This window comes from Nomascus leucogenys, chromosome 6 (genome assembly GCF_006542625.1).
Source record: "Nomascus leucogenys isolate Asia chromosome 6, Asia_NLE_v1, whole genome shotgun sequence".
Taxonomy (NCBI): Eukaryota; Metazoa; Chordata; class Mammalia; order Primates; family Hylobatidae; genus Nomascus; species Nomascus leucogenys.
In genome coordinates, this window is record NC_044386.1 from 29722206 (window position 1) to 29743843 (window position 21638).

A 21638-nucleotide genomic window follows, 5' to 3' on the forward strand; every position below is an offset into this window, starting at 1 on the left:
AAAAAGAAATATCATTGGTTAAAAAAAAAAAATCTGAAATGTGTAAAGAAAAAAAAAATCAATCACAATGACTTTAGACTCACCCCTAACAGGTAATCTGAAGCCAGACCATCTGCTTATTCAAAAACTGAACCTTCTGTTCATCAAAAAGGAGAGACTTGACTGAGAATATGTCAAAGTAATTTTTTAAATATTATAGATTATAAACATGTTAAAAATAAATTGGTAAGACAATAAGAACAAATGACAACCTCACACGATATGGATGAATCTCACATTGAACAAAAAGCAGACACAAAGTACAAAAAACTAGGCAAAATTAATCTATGCTGAATTCTAATATTAAGCCAGTGGTTACCCCTGAGGAATGGGTAGTGACTGGAAAGATATTCAAGTGGAGGGCTAGGGCTTCTGTTTCTTGCTCTAGGTACTGATTGAACAAGTATATTCAGGTAAGATTATTAGCTCACATATATAAAATATTTCCACCATTAATGATTTGCTTAAATGCAAAGTTTAGCTTTTAAAGTTCTTAGGAGAATCCAGACATTAAAAAGATGAACGCTAAGTAAAAATCAGTTAAAGCAATGAGTTAGCATAAACGCCTTGGCTCAGGGTAAGAGAGCAATTCCTGCCTCCTAAAAAGAGTACTGTAAGTTAAAAATATGGTGGGGAGCCTCCCAAGGGAAAAACATACGAACAGATAAGTTGACAGGGCTGGTTATTAGAGTGTGAATACATGATGAGTCGGCTTGATGGCATGCACCTTGTAGTCCCAGCTACTCAGGGCGGATCGCTTGAGCCCAGGAGTTTGAGTGCAGCCTGGGCAACATCTTGAGACCTCCATCTCTTAAAAAAAAAAAAAAAATTTTAAGATGTGATGAAAGGAAAAAAATATATAGGCTAATCCCTAAAAGCAATACAAAATCCCATACAAAAGCAATACAAAAACCCCTCAACTCTCTGGATTTGCCTAAAAAAAAAGAGAGAGAAAAAATTTCCCTATGTGGTTGAATTCAGGAAGAAATGCTCACAATAAGCTAGCAAGCATCTGGACCTTAGCCATGACTTGCAAAGTATAATGAGTGACTCCTGATGCAAAATAAACAGAACACATGGTTTCAATTACCTGCCAAAGAACTTTGAATTGTTTAAATTATGTGAGTACGGTTAAACTTCGACAAATTATTTAGATTATCTTCTTGAGAACCAATCACCGAAAAACAGCATGTTAATACGCTTCACCTTAAACATTTAGGGCAAGGGTGTCCAACCTTTTGGCTTCCCTGGGCCACACATAAAATACGCTAACACTAGCAATAGCTGATGAGCTTTAAAAATATATATATTGCAAAAAAAAAAATCTCATAATGTTTTAAGAAAGTTTACCAATTTATGTTGGGCCGCATTTAAAGCCATCCTGGGCCACATTTGGCCCGCGGGTTGGACAAGCTTGATTTAGAGTAACATGTACTTGAAAAAACAAATAGGTACTTCCTCACTATAATTTCTCAGTGTGACTGAGAACACCAAAAGCTTATTTTTTAGTTTTTTTTTTTTTTAGGTTTCTGTTTTCCACCGAGTTTTATCCACACGGAAAAGTCTCAAAAACTATAAACCAAAATGTTCACTCAGGAATATGTTTTAATTTTGCTTTTTTTTTTGTATTTTCTAAAATGTCTATAATGATGTTATTTTTGTCCAAAAAGAAAAATGTTCATGGCCAGGCGTGGTGGCTCAAACCTGTAATCTCAGCACTTTGGGAGGCCGAGGCGAGTGGATCACTTGAGGTCAGCAGTTCAAAAGCAGCCTGACAAACATGGTGAAACCCCGTCTCTACTAAAAATACAAACATTAGCAGGGTGTGGTGGTGCATGCCTGTAATCCCACCTACTCGGGAGGCTGAGGCAGGAGAATCGCTTGAACCTGGGGAGAGGGAGGTTGCAGTGAGCCCAGATGGCGCCACTGCACTCCAGGCCTGGGCGACAGAGCAAGATTCCGTCTAAAAAAAGAAAAAAAAAGACAAATGTTTATAATCAAGATTTCCAATTTTGAAGGCTAAAGTTGAATATTTTCTAAAAATTACATTACTAGGACACTATACACCTAGTTTACTTTTTCATCCAAAGAACAAGGAACTGCACATACAGCCTGCTTTATCATCACAACTCAATAATTAAACAGGTACAGCAGCCCTTTCACAGCCAGAGGAACATCAACTTTTTTCAAGGTTACTGTTATTAAAACCTGAGAAATGGGAAACCAAGATGTGGCAGATGCCCTAGACGTATCTATCAAGCTAACCGTTAGTTCATTAGATTTCTAAATAAGAAAGGTCCATATAAACAGTCCATATAAAACTCGCCTATATCTAGTAAGTTTCAGTGACCAAGAAAGGTTATGTTGTTTTGTAAGACTTTTTTTTTGCCCACCTTCCTGAATTTGGAAAACTTTCTTAAAATCAGGCCTGGGCGCGGTGGCCCAAGCCTGTAATTTCAGCACTTTGGGAGGCCGAGGCAGGCGGATCACTAGGTCAAGAGATCGAGACCATCCTGGCCGACATGGTGAAACCCCGTCTCTACTAAAGACATGAAAATTGGCTGGGTATGGCGGCGTACGTCTGTAGTCCCAGCTATTCGGGAGACTGAGGCAGGAGAATCGCTTGAACCCGGGAGGCAGAGGCTGCAGTGAGTGGAGATCGCGCCACAGCACTCCAGCCTGGGCAACAGAGTGAGGCTCCGTCTCAAAAACAAAACAAAACAAAAATACAAAATTAGCCGGGCATGGTGGCGCATGCCTGTAATCTCAGTTACTCAAGAGGCTCAGGCAGGAGAATCGCTTGAACCCGGGAGGCGGAAGTTTCGGTGAGCTGAAATCGCAACATTGCACTCCAGCCTGGGCAACAAAAGCGAAACTCTGTCTCCACATAAATAATCATTTTTGTAGGCAAATATAACAAATACAGCAAAACGTCATAGAATCTAGAAAGAGCATATATGCATATGTATCTATCACTTTTTCAACTTTTCTGTGTGTGAAAATTTTGGACACCGAAGTGAAAATAAACGCTTTCAAAGTCAGAATACAAAGAATTATCTATTGCAACTTCAACCCACCTGAAGCTTTGAGGCCTTTGATCAACTCACAAACCTACATTTCAAGCACTCGATGAAAAAGCCCTTTCTTAAGACGGCAAGACTTTGAGATTCATCAACTGATAAAATATAAAAGCGATACTAAAAATAATCTCACCTAATGCAAGTTCACCTAGAAAGTCATTTACCAGGAGATTTCATGAGAATTTTGACTTCACTTTACTCAGTAAAAGAGCTTTTCCCTCTATTACCACTTCGCCTACGTTTTTCGTAATTCCCAACAGTAAGCTTTAACTGAAGAAGAAAAAAAATCCCCAGCAAGCAGATCCGGGCACCCCTTCCAGGTCCTAAAAACACCCAAGAGTTCGTGGCGCTGGTGGCTCCAGCTGTTTGTTTCCCGGGCAGTCTCCGGGTTGGATTTGAACCCTGGGGTCTACACGGGTTAAAAACGCGGAAAAAAGGCGACGAAGAAATACAAACTGCCAGGGTGTCGAAATGAAAGGAACGACTGTGAAAGGGGTAAGGAAAAATCCAAGCCATCTCTACCGGGAGGATCCGGAAAGCACCGGCCGCGCAGGGGGTCAACCAACTCCGACACCGCTCGGGGTCAGCTGGGCGGCACCTGGCGCGGACTTCGGAGCGAGGGCAGGTGCGCGGGCCGGAAGCCTCGGGCGCTCACCTGGCACCTACCTGGAGCTCACCTGGCGCCCGGGCCCCGAGCCGCCGCCCCCCGCCCAGCCCGCCGCGCCCGCACCTCGCGGTCCTTGAGGCCCAGCAGGAGCACCTCCTCCATCAGGGTCAGCCGCGTTTCCTTGGAGTCGCCCTTGTCGTCGTCGTCCTGCTCGTCGCGGCGGCTCTGCGCGTCGTCCTCGCTGCTGCCGGCGCCGCCGCCCGCCGCCCGCTCCTTGTCGGCGGCGTTGCGGGAGGCCTCGGTGCGCCGCTGCACCAGGCCGGAGCTGCGCTGGGTCAGCGAGGTCATGGCTCCCGCCGAGGCGCCAAGCCGGGCCGAGAGGGTCGCGGGACCGACCGGGTCGCCCTCCTCCTCCCCGCGCGGCCTCCGACCCGGGTTTCCGTGTTAAATCCGGACGCCGGGGCGACGTCCGTCGGCAGCGGGGCCGGGGGCAGTCATGAGGAGACAGGTCAGGGCGAAGCGGGCTGGCCGGGCATCGGCGGGGCAGGAGAGGAGTGCCTTCCTGCCTGCGGCCGCAGCCCCCAAATCGCCCCGAGCTCCGAAGCGGAGGCGGCGGCGGCGCCTTTCCAATATGGCGGCCCCGGCTGACGTCACCGGAGGATGTGGCAGAGTCGGCGCGGGAGAGCTGGGCCGGGAGGCGCCGGAAGCGGCGGCCGGGGATCCGCTGGCACTGCCGCCTACACCCTTCCTGGCCCTCGGTGCTTGTCTTTTCCTTGGCGTTCCTGCGCCCCCTGACCCGCGGTCCTGCAGTCCTGCTCCCGTGACGTGCCCTCCCTCCTTCCGTTCCCCGTTTCCCCTTCACTACCCAGGGCTGGAGCCTGAACCTAGCGGGGCCCCCCACGAATCGGAAGAGCCTGGGCCACGCGAAGGTGGACCCCACTCAGCCTCCAGCCGTGCCCTCCGCGCCCCAGACACCGCCGTATTCGGAGGCGACTCCGCGGTCGTGTGGACGGGGTCCCATTTGGACTCCGGGGTCCGCAGGATCGGCAGGAAGGACTTTGCTCGCTGCTGCTGGGCGGGGAGGGGTACGCTCTCTGCTGGGACTCCCTAACCCTTTAGAAGGAGCAAGTGCGTCCAAATGGTTTGAAAGTGGACCTTTAGTGTTTTCCAGGAGTAAGAAGATAGAACAGTTGACCAGTTTTGTTTGTAAAACTTTCCTTGCCTCGGACTTGTGCTATAAAGTGACCAGGGCGTAGTGAGTGCAGTTAGTACCGCACACGTTAGCACGCTCGACCTTAACGATCTTTTTATAGAGACAATAAAACTGCAGCGTTTCATGCCACGTCTTTGTACGCATCGGATCTCTCTCCGTGTAGTTACTAGGTGAAATCCTCTTGGCGTGCGCAAATTACGTTAAAAAAATAGCTGTCAAACCTGAGACAGGAGTTGGAGGAGTAGAGGGTGGCGCTTGTAAGTGAAACATTTAACAAGGAATGGTGTTGTGTGCCATCCTGTATTAAAATAAACAATGTATGGACAGAGTGGAACAACAGCAAAGCAAAAAATAAAAATTTAAAAAAAAGTGATCATGGGCTGTGGCTAAAGAGTGGTTTAGATGGGTTCTTCTCTTAACACAAATCCATTATCCAGAACTCCTGCTGCCTACTATCCCATGCCCTGGAAAGTGGCAGTGCTAAATGAGGGGAAGAGAGGGTCCAGGGGGAGCACCAAGTACAGCTTCCCTTTTTCCCACCTGTCTGGGCGAAGGTCGATTTCACCTCAACCAGTTTCTCCCATTCACACCCTCTTTTTTTTTTTTTTTTTTTTGAGACGGAGTCTTGCTCTGTTGCCCAGGCTGGGGTGCAGTGGCGCAATCTCGGCTCACTGCAAGCTCTGCCTCCCAGGTTCACACCATTCTCCTGCCTCAGCCTCCTGAGTAGCTGGGACTACAGGCGCCCACCACCACGCCTGGCTAATTTTTTGCATTTTTAGTGGAGACGGGGTTTCAGCGTGTTAGCCAGGATGGTCTCGATCACCTGACCTCGTGATCCGCCTGCCTCGGCCTCCCAAAGTGCTGGGATTACAGGCGTGAGCCACTGCGCCCAGCCCACACATTCTTTGGACTTTTTTTCTTCATCTTTTCTGATTTTACCAAATGTTGTAGCTTGAAATGTTTCTTTGTAAAATAAATGTAATTAATTTATTATTTGAAAAAAGTTAATCAGGAGTAGTGGCCCACATCTGTAGTCCTAGGTCTTCGGGAGGCTGAGGCAGGAGAACCACTTGAGCCCAGAATTTGAGGCTGCCATGAGGGTGATCGTGCCACTGCACACCAGCCTGGGAGACAGAGCAAGACCCTGTCTCAAAAAAAAAAAAAAAAAAAAAAAAAATTGGCTGGGCGCGGTGTCTCACGCCTGTAATCCTAGCACTTTGGGAGGCGGAGGCGGACGGATCAGGAGGTCAGGAGATCGAGACCATCCTGGCTACACGGTGAAACCCCGTCTCTACTAAAAATACAAAAAATTAGCCGGGCGTGGTGGTGGGCTCCTGTAGTCCTAGCTACTCGGGAGGCTGAGGCAGGAGAATGGCGTGAACCCCGGAGGCAGAGCTTGCAGTGAGCAGAGATCAGGCCACTGCACTCCAGCCTGGGTGACAGAGGGAGACTCCTCTCAAAAAAAAAAAAAAAAAAACTTGACTAATATAGTCAAGTATGTAGTTCAAAGAGTACAAAGACGCGTGTAGTGAAAATTTCCCTCCCAGCTCTGCCCCTGTTCACGCAGTTGTTCTCCTTTCTCTCCTGAAGGTTTTAATGCCAACAAATCCTCTGAAACTCCTCCCCTCAAAATGTGAAGCCTAATTTCCCTCCCCCTGAGTGTGGGCCAGACTTAGTGACTCTCTTGAAATGAATAGAATGTGGCCAACATGACTGACTGTGTGTCACTTCTCAGATTAGGTTGTAAAAGTCTATGCAGCTTCTTTTCCTCCCCAGCTGCCCTCCACCCCCACCCATCATGATGGGTGGGGGTGGAGGGCAGCTGGGGAAAAAGTGAGGGAGGAAGGAAGGAGATATTTTAAAAACAGGAAGGGGAAGAAAGGATATTTTAGGAACACGAAGGAAAAAAGAAGGAATTTTAGGAACGAGAATATTCCTAGTTACAGCAATGAGTGTTTCTTGTTTTAATTTTTATTTATTTATTTATTTTTGAGACAGAGTCTCACTCTGTCGCCCAGGCTGGAGTGCAGTGGCGTGATCTCGGCTCACTGCAACCTCCACCTCCTGGTTCAAGCAATTCCCCTGCCTCAGCCTCCCGAGTAGCTGGGATTACAGGCACGCGCCACCACGCCCAGCTAATTTTTTTTTTTTTTTTTTTGAGACAGAGTTTTGTTGCCCAGGCTGGAGTGCAATGGCGCAATCTCAGCTCACCGCAACCTCTGCCTCCCAGGTTCAAGCGATTCTCCTGCCTCAGCCTTCCGAGTAGCTGGGATTACAGGCGTGTGTCACCACGCCCAGATAATTTTGTATTTTTAGTACAGACGGGGTCTCTCCATGTTGGTCAGGCTGGTCTTGAACTCCTGACCTCAGGTGATCTGCCCGCCTCGGCCTCCCAAAGTGCTGGGATTACAGGCATGAGCCACCGTGCCTGGCACGCCCAGCTAATTTTTTTGTATTTTTAGTAGAGACGGGGTTTCACCATGTTGGCCAGACTGGTCTCAAACTCCTGACCTCAGGCAATCCACCAGCCTCGGCCTCCCAAAGTGCTGGGATTACAGGCATGAGCCACCGCGCCCGGCCATGATTGTTTGTTTATTGCCTGCTGAGATGTGCCAGGCACGGTGTCCAGTAACCCCCACCAGGACCCTGCAGGTTAGGTGCTGCTGCTATGCTGACCAACTCCACATGGACTGCAACCATCTCATGCAGTGCGGTCTGGCAGCACCTCCATGTCTACCTACAAGTGTGGGGGAGTAAGCACTTCAAGCAGGTGGGTAACAGGACCCCTTTCTTTCCTCACATGGACTGTTCTGAGATCGTTTATACAACTTCTCAGTAGCATTTAGCTCCAGCAAGCTCAACGACCCCTTCACTCCTCACTCCCCTCCACTAGCTCCTGCTCCCGGCTGTTGCACTCCCTAATAAAGCACGAAAGCCTTTGTCTTAGGCCCTGCTTCCTAGGGAACACAGATTAAGATGCCCATTTTACCTACGAAGAAACAATTCAGAGAAGTTAAGTAATCTGCCCAACTTAACACTTCTCGAAAATCGCAGACCTGGATTAGAACCCTGGTCCTTAATTCAGTCATCAAACAAGTGTATTTCTACATGTTTGCTGCATGCCAGGCATTGTCATAAGCAATAAAGATACAATACTAAGCCAAAAGAGACGTAGCCATAGTTTTCATGAAACTGACAGTTTAATGAAGGGCACAGATATTAAGCAAATCCTGATGCTAATTAATGTATAAATTTAGAAATGCTTTGAAAGAAGGAATACAGTCCTATGAGACCATGTACTGTCATATATGTGAGAAACCTAAGTTTTTATCTGGGACTCAAAGCTGCTCTGAAGAAGTCATAAGCCAAAGAATGAACTGAAGTTAACCAAGTTGGAGGTAAAGGACATTCCTGAGAGGAAATATGCAAAGGCCCTGTAGCAAAAGATAGATCATGGGATGGAGGAGAACCAAGTAGAACAGTTTTTACCTGGGCTGAGGGAGGGAGTGATGGCAAAAGCAATAGTTACAGACAAGGTCCAAATCATACAGTGCTGTCCATTTTAAGGCCATTTTAAGATTTGAGTCTTTTTTTTTAGACAGGGTCTTGCTCTGTTGCCCAGGCTGGAGTGCAGTGGCACAATTTTGGCTCTGCCTCCTGGGTTCAAGCGATCCTCCCACCTCAGCCTCCCAAGTAGCTGAGACTACAGGTGCATGCCACTACACCCTGCTGATTTTTGGTTTTTTTTTTTTTTTTCTTTGGTTTTTTTGGTTTTTTTGTAGAAACAGGGTTTCACCATGTTGCCCAGGTCTTGAACTCCTGGGCTCAAGCGATCCACCCCCTTTGGCCTCCCAAAGTGCAGGGATTACAGGTGTGAGCCATCGTGCCTGGCCAAAAGCTGGTCTTTATCCAACCAAACCCAATGGGAAGCTATCAAGGGTACTTTTAAATGCCCTCTGTGGGGGAAGAGGGGAATGGGTGGGTGGGAGATGTTACCAGATTTGCATTTTGAAAAGCTTGCAGGATATACCCAAGGCATGGATATAGGATACAGAAGCAGCTCATTTTTGCAGTAGTCCTGCAGAACCTGATAGTAAGTTCGACCACGATGGTGGAAGAAGAGAGGGTGGTAAGTGAATGTATGCAAGAGATAGTTAGTAAGTTAAACTGACACAACTCAATGAAAGACTGACTATGGAGTGTTGGGGCATAAAGGAGCAGGGTTGTCAAGGATTACTCCCACTTCTGGCTTGTGTAGGAGAGGATGATATAGGGATCGCTGGGCAATGACCAAGTTTGCATGAGTTTATCTCAGTTGAGCTTTTAAGAAGTATATAAAACTTCCAAGAGAATTTGTTGTGTAGGTAGTTCTATGTACAGAGTGTTTCTGGTTTTTTTTGTTGTTGTTTTTTGGTTTTGTTTTTGCTTTGAGACGGAGTCTTGCTCTGTCGCCATGCTAGAGTGCAGTGGCACAATCTTGGCTCGCTGCAACCTCTGTCTCCCGGGTTCAAGTGATTCTCCTGCCTCAGCCTCCTGAGTAGCTGGGACTACAAATGCATGCCACCACGCCCAGCTAATTTTTGTATTTTTAGTAGAGATGGGATTTCACCATGTTGGCCAGGATGGTCTCAATCTCTTGACCTTGTGATCCACCTGCCTTGGCCTCCCAAAGTGCTGGGATTACAGGTGTGAGCCATTGCACCTGGCCCAGAGTCTTTCTGTTTTAACCCAATAAAAATTTCAAAATGCCTAGAAAATGAAAAGCACCAGAAGAAAACTATGGGTAAATTCTTTTATAATCAAGGAGAGAGGAAGCCTTTATTATCATGACTCAAAATCTGATTTTTAAAAATTTGAAATAAATTCACAGGAATTGCAAAATTAGTGCAGAGAGAGCTTGTGTACCCTTAGTTTACCCCAGTAGTAACATGTAACTATAGCACACTATCAAAACCAGGAAATTAATATTGGTATGATCCACAGACATTATTCAGATTTCATGGGTTTTATGTGCATTGATTTATGTGTGTGTCATTCTATGCAATTTTACCACATGTAGATTTGTGTAAATACCACTGCAATCAACATATAAAAATAAGCCAGGCAAGGTGGCGCACAACTGTAATTCCAGCACTTTGGGAGGCTGAAGCAGGAGGATTGCTTGAGCCCAGGAGTTGGAGACCAGCCTGGTCAACATAGAGAGACCCCGTCCCTACAAACTTTTTAAAAAAAATTAGCCAGGCGTGGTGGCAATGGCTGTAGTCCCAGCTACCTGGAAGGCTGAGGCAGGAGGATCACTTGAGCCCAGGAATTTGAGGCTGCAGTGAGCTCTGACTTGCCACTGCTCTCCAGCCTAGGTCACAGAATAATATCCTGTCTCTAAAAAACATAATTAATAAACAAATAAAAAGGATATAAAATTGCTCCATCATCACAAAGATCCCTCATGTTGCCCCTTTACAGTCATGGCAGCTCCAGCCCCTCCCCCGACTCTATCTCCGACTCCTGGCAACCATTACTTTGTTCTCCATCTATAATTTTGTCATTTGAGAATGTTATATAAATGGAATCATACATTATGAAGCCTTTTGAGATTTGCTTTTTTCACTCTGCATAATTCCCTTGAGATCTATCCAAATTGCATACATCAATAGTTTGTTCCTTTTTATTGCTGAGTGGTAATTCATGGTACTCAGGTACCATATTTGTTTAACCATGGATCCATTGAAGGACTTTCCGGTTGTTTCCAATTTGGGGCTATCACAAATAAAACTGCTATGAATGTTCATGTACATGTTTTTGTTTTTTGTTTTTGTTGTTGTTGTTTTGAGACTGAGTCTTGCTCTGTCACTCAGGCTGGAGTGCAGTGGCACGATCTCAGCTCACTGCACCCTCCGCGTCCCGGGTTCAAGCAATTCTCTTGCCTTAGCCTCTCGAGTAGCTAGGATTACAGGCACGTGCCACCATGCCTGGCTAATTTTTGTATTTTTAGTAGAGATGGGGTTTCACCATGTTGACCAGGCTGGTCTCGAACTCCTGACCTCAAGTGATTCGCCAACTCAGGCTCCCAAAGTGCTGGGATTACAGGCGTGAGCCACTGCACCCGGCCTATGTTTTTATTTGGATGTAGTTTTCATTTCTCTGAGATGAACACCCAGGAGTGCAATTGGATCATATGGTAAGTATATGTGTTTAATTTGTTTGTTTGTTTGTTTTAAGAAACTGAGATTCAGTCCGTCCCTGGATCTAAAACAGAGAAAAAAAGGAAACTGGGAAATTGTTTTCCAGAGTGGCTGCATCATTTTACATTTCCACACTAGCTTTATTCTGAAACACAGCAGCATTATTGAACTAACTAGCAAATCTTCAGAGGCTTTCAACAATCTTCTTTTTAAAAAAATCTGCTGCAAAGATTTATTAAGCATGTACTATATTCCAGAGAAGGCTGTAAATGTTTTCAGGTTGCTACGGTTTGAATATTTGTGCCTCCAAAACTCATGTTGAAATGTAAGCCCCAGTGTAATAGCATTGAGAGGTACAGCTTTTAAGAGGTGATTGGGTCATGATGGTTCTGCCCTCATGAATGGATTAATCCATTTACAGATTAATGGATTAATGGGTTATCACGGGAGTGGGACTGGTGACTGTAACAAGGGGAAGAGAGACCTAAGCTAGGAGTACTGTAATTAGCCCATTTTATGAAAAAAGAAACAGGCACGGAAAGATTCAAGATTCTGCCCAGGGTTACACAGCCTGGCTCCGGAGTCCATGTTCTTAACAAGGACCTGATAATAACTTAACGATTTTAGGGCCAAAACAACTATACAATGTGGTCCTTGTGGTAAAAGACATAAAAGTCTGAGGCAAACACGAAGTTTCAAAGACTGAATTTTATTTTATTTTTCAGTAAGTAATAAATTCATGTACTTATCAAAACAGATAAAAGGCCTGTATAGAGAAGTTCTACATTGGCCCATGTCCATTGACTGTAGCCATAATTTTAAGATAGTCCCATGATTCTCATCCCCGGCATTTACATTTTCCTCTAGCCCCTTCTTCCTGAGTGTGGGCAGAACTTCTGTCTTGCTTTTAACTAATAGAATGTGGCAAAAGGTGAAAGAATGTTGCAGATGTAATTAAGGCCCCTAATAGGTGGGGCACGGTGGCTCTCACCTGTAATCCCAGCACTTTGGGAGGCCAAGCCTGGCGGATCACGAGGCAGGAGATTGAGACCATCCTGGCTAACACAGTGAAACCCCATCTCTACTAAAAATACAAAAAATTAGCCGGGCGTGGTGGCGGGCGCCTGTAGTCCCAGCTACTAGGGAGGCTGAGGCAGGAGAATGGCGTGAACCTGGGAGGCAGAGCTTGCAGTGAGCTGAGATCAGCTACTGCACTCCAGCCTGGGTGACAGAGCGAGACTCCGTCTCAGAAAAAAAAAAAAAAAAAAAAAGGCCCCTAATAAATTCACATTGAGTTCATCAAAAGAGAAACTCTCCTGGGTGCTATAGTTTGAATGTTTGTCCCCTCCAAGTCTCATGTTGAAAATTTGGTTTCTGGCTGGGCACGGTGGCTCACGCCTATAATCCCAGCACTTTGGGAGGCTGAGGTGGGCAGATCACTTGAGCCCAGGAGTTCAAGACCAGCCTGGGCAACATGGCGAAACCCTGTCTCTGCCAAAAAATTGAAAAATTAGTGAGGCATGGTGGTGTGTGCCTGTAGTTCCAGCTACTTGGGAGGCTGAGATGGGAGGATCACCCGAGCTCAGGGACATCAAGGTTGCAGTGAGCCATAATCATTCCACTGCAGTCCACTCCAGCCTGGGCAACAGAGTGAGATCCTGTCTCAAAAAAAAAAAAAGAAAAAAGAAAAGAAATTTGAAATTTGATCCTCACTGTTGGAGGTGGGGCCTAAGGCCCTCTGTGTTGGGGGCAGAGCAAGTAAGTTCTCATTCTGTTAGTGCCCATGAGACCTGGTTGTTAAAAACAGCCTGACACCTCCCCCTCACTCGCTCTTGCTTCCTCTCTCACCACGTGATTTCTGCAGCCACCAACGCCCCTTTGCCTTACACTATGAATGGAAGCAGCCTGAGGACCTTATCAGATGCGTGGTCTTCCTGCCAGCAGAATCAGCCATGAGCCAAATAAAACTTTTTTCTTTATAAATTACCCAGTCTCAGGTGTTCCCTTATAGCAATACAAAATGAACTAAGACATTAAATGAGCCTGACATAATGAGCCTGACATAATCAGGTGGACCCTTAAAAGAGGCTCTAACCCTTCCCTAACAAGGGAGACTTGAGTCAGCTGAGATACTCTTCTGATGGCCTTCAAGAAGAAAACAGCCATGCGTGAACTGCCTATGGAGAAAGGTGGCCTCTAAGAGCTAATAGTCTCGTCTTATAATCACAAGCATCCGAAATCTGCCAACCACGTGATTAGCTTGGAAGAAAACCCTTAGGTCAAGATGAGAGTGTAACCCAGCCAACACCTTGATTACAACCTCGTGAGACCCTAAGCAGAGGGCCCAATAAGCCATGCCAAACTCTGTCCTGTGGAAGTGAGATCATAAACATATGTTTTAAGCCACTAAACTTATAGTAATTTGTTATGCCACAAATACAGATAAGTTGAAAATAAAAAGATGGTAAAAAACAGCAGCCACAAAATTCCTGGAGTGACTATACTAATATCAAACAAAATAGACTTTAAAACAACAAAAAATAGTTAAGAGAAATACACGCTCACATTACGGTTTTTTGTTTGTTTTTTGAGATGGAGTCACTCTTGCCCATGCTGGAGTGCAGTAGTGTGATCTGGGCTCACTGTAAGCTCCGCCTCCCAGGTTCACGCCATTCTCCTGTCTCAGCCTCCCGAGTAGCTGGGACTACAGGCGCCCACCACCAAGCCTGGCTAATTTTTTGTATTTTTAGTAGAGACGGGGTTTCACTGTGTTAGCCAGGATGGTCTTGATCTCCTGACCTCGTGATCCACCCGCCTCGGCCTCCCAAAGTGCTAGGATTACAAGTGTGAGCCACCGCGCCCAGCCTCACTTTATGTTCAATTGGTTTTGAACAAAGGTACCAAGACAATTGAATGGGGGAAAGAATAGTCTTTGCAACAAACAGGTCAGGAAGAACTATTTATCCACATACAAAAGAATAAAGTTGAATACCTACCTCATACTATATACAAAAATTGACTCAAAATGGATCAAAGATCTAAATGTAAGGGTTAAAAATATAAAACACACAGAAGAAAACAGGTGTAAATCTGCATGATCTTGAATTAGCTATGGTTTCTTTTCTTTCGTTCTTTCTTTCTCTCTTTCTTTCTTTCCTTTTCTTTTTCTTTTGTTGTTGTTGTTGTTGAGATAGAGCCTCGTTCTGCCACCCAAGCTAGAGTGCAGTGACATGATCTCAGCTTGCTGCAACCTCCTTCTCCCAGGTTCAAGTGATTCTTGTGCCTCAGCCTCCTGAGTAGCTGGGATTACAGGCACGTGCCGCTACACCTGGCTAATTTTTGTATTTTTAGTAGAGTCAGGGGTTTCGCTATGTTGACCAGGCTGGCCTCAAACTCCTGACCTCAAGTGATCCACCCACCTCGGCCTCCCAAAGTGCTGGGATTACAGATATGAGCCACTGCACCTGGCCTAGCTCTGGTTTCTTAGATATGACACTAAAAACACAAGCAACAGGAGAAAAAAAGAGATAAATCTGACATCATTAAAAGAACTCCATCAAGGCCAGACGTGATGGCTCACGCCTGTAATCCCAGCACTTTGGGAGGCCAAGGTGGGTAGATCACGAGGTCAGGAGTTCAAGACCAGCCTGGCCAAGATGGTAAAACCCAGTCTTTACTAAAACTACAAAAATAAGCTGGGTGTGGTGGTGGGAGCCTGTAATCCCAGCTACTCAGGAGGCTGAGGCAGAGAATTGCTTGAACCCGGGAGGCGGAGGTTGCAGTGAGCCAAGATCACGCCATTGCATTCCAGCCTGGGCAACAGAGTGAGACTCCGTCTCAAAAAAAAAAAAAAAAAAAAAAAAAAAGAACTCCATCAAGAAAATGTACTTTAGGGCCAGGTGCAATGGCTCACACCTGTAATCCCAGCACTTTGGGAGGCCAAGGCGGGCGGATCACTAGAGGTCAGGGGTTTGAGACCAGCCTGGCCAAAATGGTGAAACCCCATCCCTACTGTAAATACAAAAAGTAGCTGGGCATGGTGGTACACGCCTGTAATCCCAGCTATTCAGGAGGCTGAGGCAGGAGAATCGCTTGAACCCGGGAGGTAGAGGTTGCAGTGAGCCAAGACTGTGCCATTGCACTCCAGCCTGGGCAACAGAGCAAGACTCTTGTCTCAAAAAAAAAAGGAAGAAAGAAAATGTACTTCAAAGGATATCCTCAAGAAAAAGAAAAAGCCCATGTAATGGCAAAAACTTTATAAATCATATGTTTGATAAAGGACTTTGTTATGGTTTGCATGTTTGTCCACTCCAAATCCCATGTTAAAATTTGATTCCCAGTGTTGGAGGTGGGGCCTGCTGGGAGGCCATTGGATCACAGGGGGCCGATCCCTCACAAATGGTTTAGCACCATTCCCTAGGTGATAAGTGTGTTCCTGCTCACTTAGTTCATGAGAGATATGTTGTTTAAAAAAGTCTGGGGCCTCCCCCTTCTTCCTCTACTGCTCCCACTTGCACCGTGATACTTTGGCTACCCCCTTCAGCTTCCACCATGATTGTAAGCTTCCTGAGGTCCTCGCCAAAAGTCCAGCAGATGTTGGTGCCATGCTTGTACAGCCTGCGGAACTCTGAGCCAGTAAAACCTCTTTTCTTTATAAATTACCCAGCCTCAGGTATTTCCTTTCTTCCTTTTCTTTTTCTTTTTGTTTTGTTTTGTTTTGAGACAGGATCTTGCTTTGTTGCCTAGGCTGGAGTTCAGAGGCACAATCTCAGCTCACTGCAGCCTCTACCTCCTAGGCTAAACCTATCCTCCCACCTTAGCCTCCCAAGTAGCTGGGATTACAGGCGTGAGCCATCACGCCCAGCCTGTATTTTAGGTATTTCTTTATAGCAGTGCAAAAAATGGCCTAATACAGATTTGAATCTGTAATATATAAAGAGCTCTCACAGGCTGGGTAAGGTGTCTGTTATCTCAACACTTTGTGAGGCTGGGGTGGAAGGATTGCTTAAGCTCAGGAGTTCCAGACCAGCCTAGGCAACATAGTGAAACCCCATCTCTGCAAAAAATACAAAGAGGAAACAAACTTCAATGAAATAAAATAAAAAAGAAAAGGATTGGGAGCTATTGCCTTCTCCAGGAGACCCAGACCTACCACCTTCAGTGAAGACCCTGGCCTTGAAGTCAGACAGCATCTCTTCCCCCTAAAAACAGGAAGCCATCAAAAAGGGGGGGTGAAGTGGGGTGCAGTGGCTCACGCCTGTAATCCTAGCACTTTGGAAGTCTGAGGCAGGTGGATCACTTGAGCCCAGGAGTTCGAGACCAGCCTGGGCAACATGGCAAAACCCCTTCTCTACAAAAAATTAGCTGGACATAGTCATGTGTGCCTGTAATCCCAGCTACTTGGGAGGCTGAGGTGGGAGGATCATCAGAGCCCAGGACGTGGAGGTTGCAGTGAGCAAATGCCACTGCATTCCAGCCTGGGCAACAGAGTGAGACCGAGTCCCTGTCTCAAAAAAAAGAGAGAACTCCCACAATTCGATAATATAAACACAACTCAATTTAAAAGTAGGTACTGAAAGTTGTAAAGCATTAATGATTCATTTATTTATTTATTTTTAGATGGAGTCTCACTCTGTCACCCAGGCTGGAGTACAGTGGCGCGATCTCAGCTCACTGCAAACTCCACATCCAGAGTTCAAGCAATTCTTCTGCCTCGGCCTCCCGAGTAGCTGGGACTACAGGTGTGCACCACCACGCCCCTGGCTAATTTTTGTATTTTTAGTAAAGGCAGAGTTTCACCATATTGGCCAGGCTGGTCTCAAACTCCTGCCCTTGTGATCCACCTGCCTCAGCCTCCCAAAGTGCTGGGATTACAGGTATGAGCCACCATGCCCGGCCAATTTTTTTTTTTTTTTTTTTTGAGTCTTGCTCTTTTGCCCAGGCTGGAGTGCTGTGGCACACTCTTGGCTCACTGCAACCTTTGCCTCCCAGGTTCAAGCAATTCTTTTGCCTCAGCCTCCTGAGTAGCTGGGATTACAGGCATGCACTGCCACACCCGGCTAATTTTTGTATTTTTAGGAGAGAGGGGTTTTTTGCCATGTTGGCCAGGCTAGTCTCGAACTCCTGGCCTCAACCAATCTGCCAGCCTGGGCCTCCCAAAGTTCTGGGATTACATACCTGAGCCACTGTGCCTGGCCCTGTTGAATGAAATTAAAGACACAGATAAATGGAAAGACATTAGATGTTTATAGATTGGAAAAATTAATATTGTTAAAATATCCATAATACCCAAAGTGATCTACAGATTCAATACAATCTTTATCCAAGTCCCAACATAATTGTTTATAGAAATGGAAAAAACAATTCTAAAATTCATATGGAGCCAAAAGTACGTCTCAAAAAACCCCAAATAGCCAAAGCAATCCTGAACATGAAGAAAAAAGCTGGAGGTATCACACTTTCTGATTTCAAGTATATTACAAAGCTATAGTAATTAAAACAGTATGGTACTGACATAAAAACAGACATAAACCAATAACAAAGAGAGTCCAAAAATAAATCTGTGCATTTATGGTCAACTGATCTTTATCAAGGGTGCCACGAACACACAATAGAGATAGGATGGTATTTTCAATAAATGTTGTTGGGAAAAACTAGATAATCACATGGAAAAAAATTAAATTAGACCTGTATCTCACACCATATACAAAAATCAACTCAAAATGAATTAAAGACTTAGGAACTGAATTCTATACTTTATAGGGGTGAATCACATGGTATGTAAATTACATTTTAATCTATTATTAACAATAATTATGCATCTTTGGATTAGGTTTGGTTAGGAGTATGTCCCAAGATAATATATTATTGAGAAAAAAAGATTTAGACTAAAAATATACTTTCTGTAATATGTGCTTTTCATTTTTAGGTTATAACGTTTTGAACAAGATTTGCTCATAGGGAGGTAAAAAAACAAACATGCTTTCAGGATAATAAGCTATACATTTTTAGCCAATAAGTTTGTACAATGATTTAAAATTTGAGAGAAATACAGAACATGATGTTTTTATTTACCTTCATTGAACATTATAGAGAGGAAACGAATATCAAAGGAATACACAGACTAGATAAACTATAAAAATTATTTTAGTTATTTGTTTACATAGCAGTCTGTCACACAAATTCCAGAATTATATAGTTTAAGGAACCCTCAAGAGATCAAACAGTTCACAACTCTGAAACTTTTCTTTTTTTTTTTTTTTTTTTTTTTTTTTTTTTTTGAAGTTTGCTCTATCACCAGCTGGAGTGCCCGATCTCGCTCACTGCAAGCTCCTCCCCTCACCCTCCTCCTCAGCCTCCGATACTACACGCCCCCACCCCCGCTATTTTTTTTTTTTAGTAAACAGGTTCACTGTGGTCTCGATTCCTGACTCGTGATCCCCCCTCGCCTCCAAATGCTGGATTACAGCGTGACCACCGCCCAACTCTGAAACTTTTCTAACTGCCTATTCATTATTCCTAGAAATCTGGAGACAAGATTTCATGATTTTACTAGGTAAATTTTAAGTCTTTCTACCATGATCATCAAGAAATCTTCTAGGCTGAGCACAGCGGCTCATGCCTGTAATCCCAACACTTTGGGAGGCCGAGGCAGGTGGATCACGAGGTCAGCAGTTCAAGACCAGCCTGGCCAAAATGGTGAAACCCCCTCTCTACTACAAATACAAAAATTAGCCAGGCATAGTGGCAGGCACCTGTAATCCCAGCTACTTGGGAGGCTGAGGCAGGAGAATTGCTTGAATCCAGGAGGCGGAGGTTGCAGTGAGCCGAGACGGTGACACTGCACTCCAGCCTGGGCCACAGAGCGAGACTCCATCTCCAAAAAAAAAAAGAAGTCTTATAAACTTCTAAGGTACATCCTTAATTATTAGTCTCTATAACGCAGAATATGGAGTGCAATTGACCCAGTGAAAGATCAGGGATCTCCCAACTTATTAGTAAGGGTCTCTCCTGTGATCCAGAAGTTTTAGCCAAAGCTATCTTCTGGAAGTTTAATTCAGGTTTAGTAGGATCCTCTACATTCTGTTGTACTTGACAACCCCTTTTTCCCAGCTCAGTGGAAATGGAAATGGAATTGCTTATTCATTGTTATCTGGAAAAATCTCCTAGCGTATGTATACACTTTTATTTCATTTAATTTATTTATTTTATTTTATTGGAAAGGAAGTCTCGCTCTGTTGCCCAGGCTGGAGTGCAGTGGCGTTATCTTGGCTCATTGCTACCTCCACCTCCCAGGTTCAAGCAATTCTCCCACCTCAGCCTCCTGAGTAGCTAGGATTATAGGCGTGCACCGCCACACCTGGCTAATTTTTTGTATTTTTAGTACAGACAGGGTTTCACCATGTTAGCCAGGCTGGTTTCAAACTCCTGACCTCAGGTGATCCACCCGCCTCGGCCTCCAGAAGTGCTGGGATTACAGGCGTGAGCCACCACGCCCTGTATTTACATTTAATTCGTTTTCTGCCTCACGTTCCCTAAGTAAATTATCCTCAGTTCCTTGAGTCAGCTACGAAAATAAATGCTCTCTTGTCCTGGATTTTAAATAAATCAGAGTGTGATAAGAAAGAAATGACCTTGTAAAGCTGTAGAATGCCTTTGTCTTGCCGCGCGCGGTGGCTCACGCCTGTAATCCCAGCACTTTGCGAGGCCGAGGCGGAAGGATCACGAGGTCAGGAGATGAAGATCATCCTGGCTAACATGGTGAAACCCCGCGTCTACTAAAAATACAAAAAAATCAGCCGGGCGTGGTTGCGGTTGCCTGTAGTCCCAGCTACTTGGGAGGCTGAGGCAGGAGAATGGCGTGAACCCCGGAGGCGGAGCTTGCAGAGGCAGGAGAATGGCGTGAACCCCGGAGGCGGAGCTTGCAGTGAGCCGAGACCGGGAGACCGGGCCACCGCGCTCCAGCCTGGGCGACAGAGCGAGACTCTGTCTCAAAGAAAAAAAAAAAAAAGAATGCCTTTGTCTTTTCACAAAGCAAATATTTTTCTTCTAGGAATAAAGGTTGCTTTCCTTTAAAAGGATTGAATGCTGAAGCATCCCGAGCAGCTATATTAGTTTTCTGTGTTATGTAACAAATAGCATATGTTTCTGATCTCGCCATGTCTGTGGGCCAGGAGTCCAGGCACAGCGTAGGTGGACCCTCAGCCGTGCAAGTCAGGAGCTGCAAACCAGGTGTCAGCTGAGTTGCATCTCATTTGAAGGCTCCCCTGGGAGAGAGCTGGCTTCAGAACTTGCTTTGGATTGGCAGAATTCATTTCCTTGTAGAGGGGTTGTGTTTCTTGTTGACTATTGGCTGGAGGCTGCACTCAGCTTCTAGAGGCTTCCCATAGTGTTTTGCCGTGTGAGCTTCTTCAACATGGCCGCCGACTCAAGCCAGCAAGGAGAATCCCTAGTGTGAATCTGCTGGCACAATGGAGTTTCAGATAACGCAACAAAATCACAGGAATGACATCTCATCACTGTTGCCATATTCTGTCGGTTAGAAACCTGTCATCCCATACTCAAGAAGAGTGAACACCAGAAGGCAGGTATCATTAACAGGGATCACCCTAGGGTCTACCCACTAGAGCAGCCTTTAATCCTTTCTGCATGGAGATGGAGAGTATGTGATTAAACAAATTAATGAGCAAAAGCAAACCTATGTTTCATTATTTATTTTATGTTTTTTTTTGAGACAGAGTCTCGCCCTGTCACCCAGGCTGGAGTGCAGTGGTGTGATCTCGGCTCACTGCAACCTCTGCCTCCCAGGTTCAAGCGATTCTCCTGCCTCAGCCTCCTGAGCAGCTGGGATTATAGGCACGTGCCACCACGCCTGGCTAACTTTTGTATTTTTAGTAGAGACGGGGTTTCGCCACGTTGGCCAGGATAGTCTGGATCTCTTGACCTCGTGATCCTCTCACCTCGGCCTCCCAAAGTGCCGGGATTACAGGCGTAAGCCACCGTGCCCGGCCTTAAATTTACTTTTTCAAAATATCAGCTGTTGATATTTAATTCACTATTTAAATGGTACAAATAGTTTTTAGTGTACTCACAAACTTGTGCAACCATCACCATAATCAATTTTAGAACATTTTCATCATTCCCTCCCCAAAAATGCCTACCCACTGGCATTCATCTCCCTTGCCCCTCACCTCAGTCCTCCAGCAGTAGGCAAACATTAATCTACTTTCTGTCTCTGTAGATTTGCCTGTTTGCCTGCTCTGTGGGTGTGGCTTCCTCTTTTCTTCTCCATGCACACATTTAATCTATTTCCTCACTTACCGTCACCTCTGCTCACTTTGCCCCAGTGCCAATCCAAACATCTCCCTCTCCAACTGTCACCATACTTTATTTAACTTTGTTCCCATAAATGCTCTACATCAGTAATGAGTGGCTCTCTGCCAGCTGCCCATGGCCGCTGTCCCTAGCCACCATGGAATTTCCTAAGCAGTTTTCTGCTCCTAAAGAAGCCAGCACGG

At 45.4% G+C, this 21638-nt stretch overlaps 2 protein-coding genes across 2 annotated transcripts in view; one reads left to right on the forward strand and one right to left on the reverse strand.

The window, feature by feature from the left end:
• The window catches only part of GOLPH3 (golgi phosphoprotein 3), a 60225-nt gene extending 55866 nt beyond the window's left edge, over positions 1 to 4359 (reverse strand). Inside the window, exon 1 of the mRNA XM_003274909.4 lies at positions 3850 to 4359. Coding sequence (XP_003274957.1) covers positions 3850 to 4074 — 225 coding nt within the window. The 5' untranslated portion in view covers positions 4075 to 4359. The remainder of the gene's footprint in view (positions 1 to 3849) is intronic.
• On the forward strand, positions 3445 to 5312 carry LOC105738683 (Krueppel-like factor 13). The gene has a single exon (XM_012501674.2). It carries the CDS (start codon positions 4223 to 4225, stop codon positions 4835 to 4837), a length of 615 nt encoding a protein of 204 aa, XP_012357128.1. The 5' UTR covers positions 3445 to 4222; the 3' UTR covers positions 4838 to 5312.
• The last annotated feature ends 16326 nt before the right edge of the window (positions 5313 to 21638 follow it).

Coding starts and splice junctions, on each gene's coding strand:
- LOC105738683 (XM_012501674.2), top strand. CDS start 4,223: ATGAGGAGACAGGTCAGGGCGAAGCGGGCTGGCCGGGCATCGGCGGGG.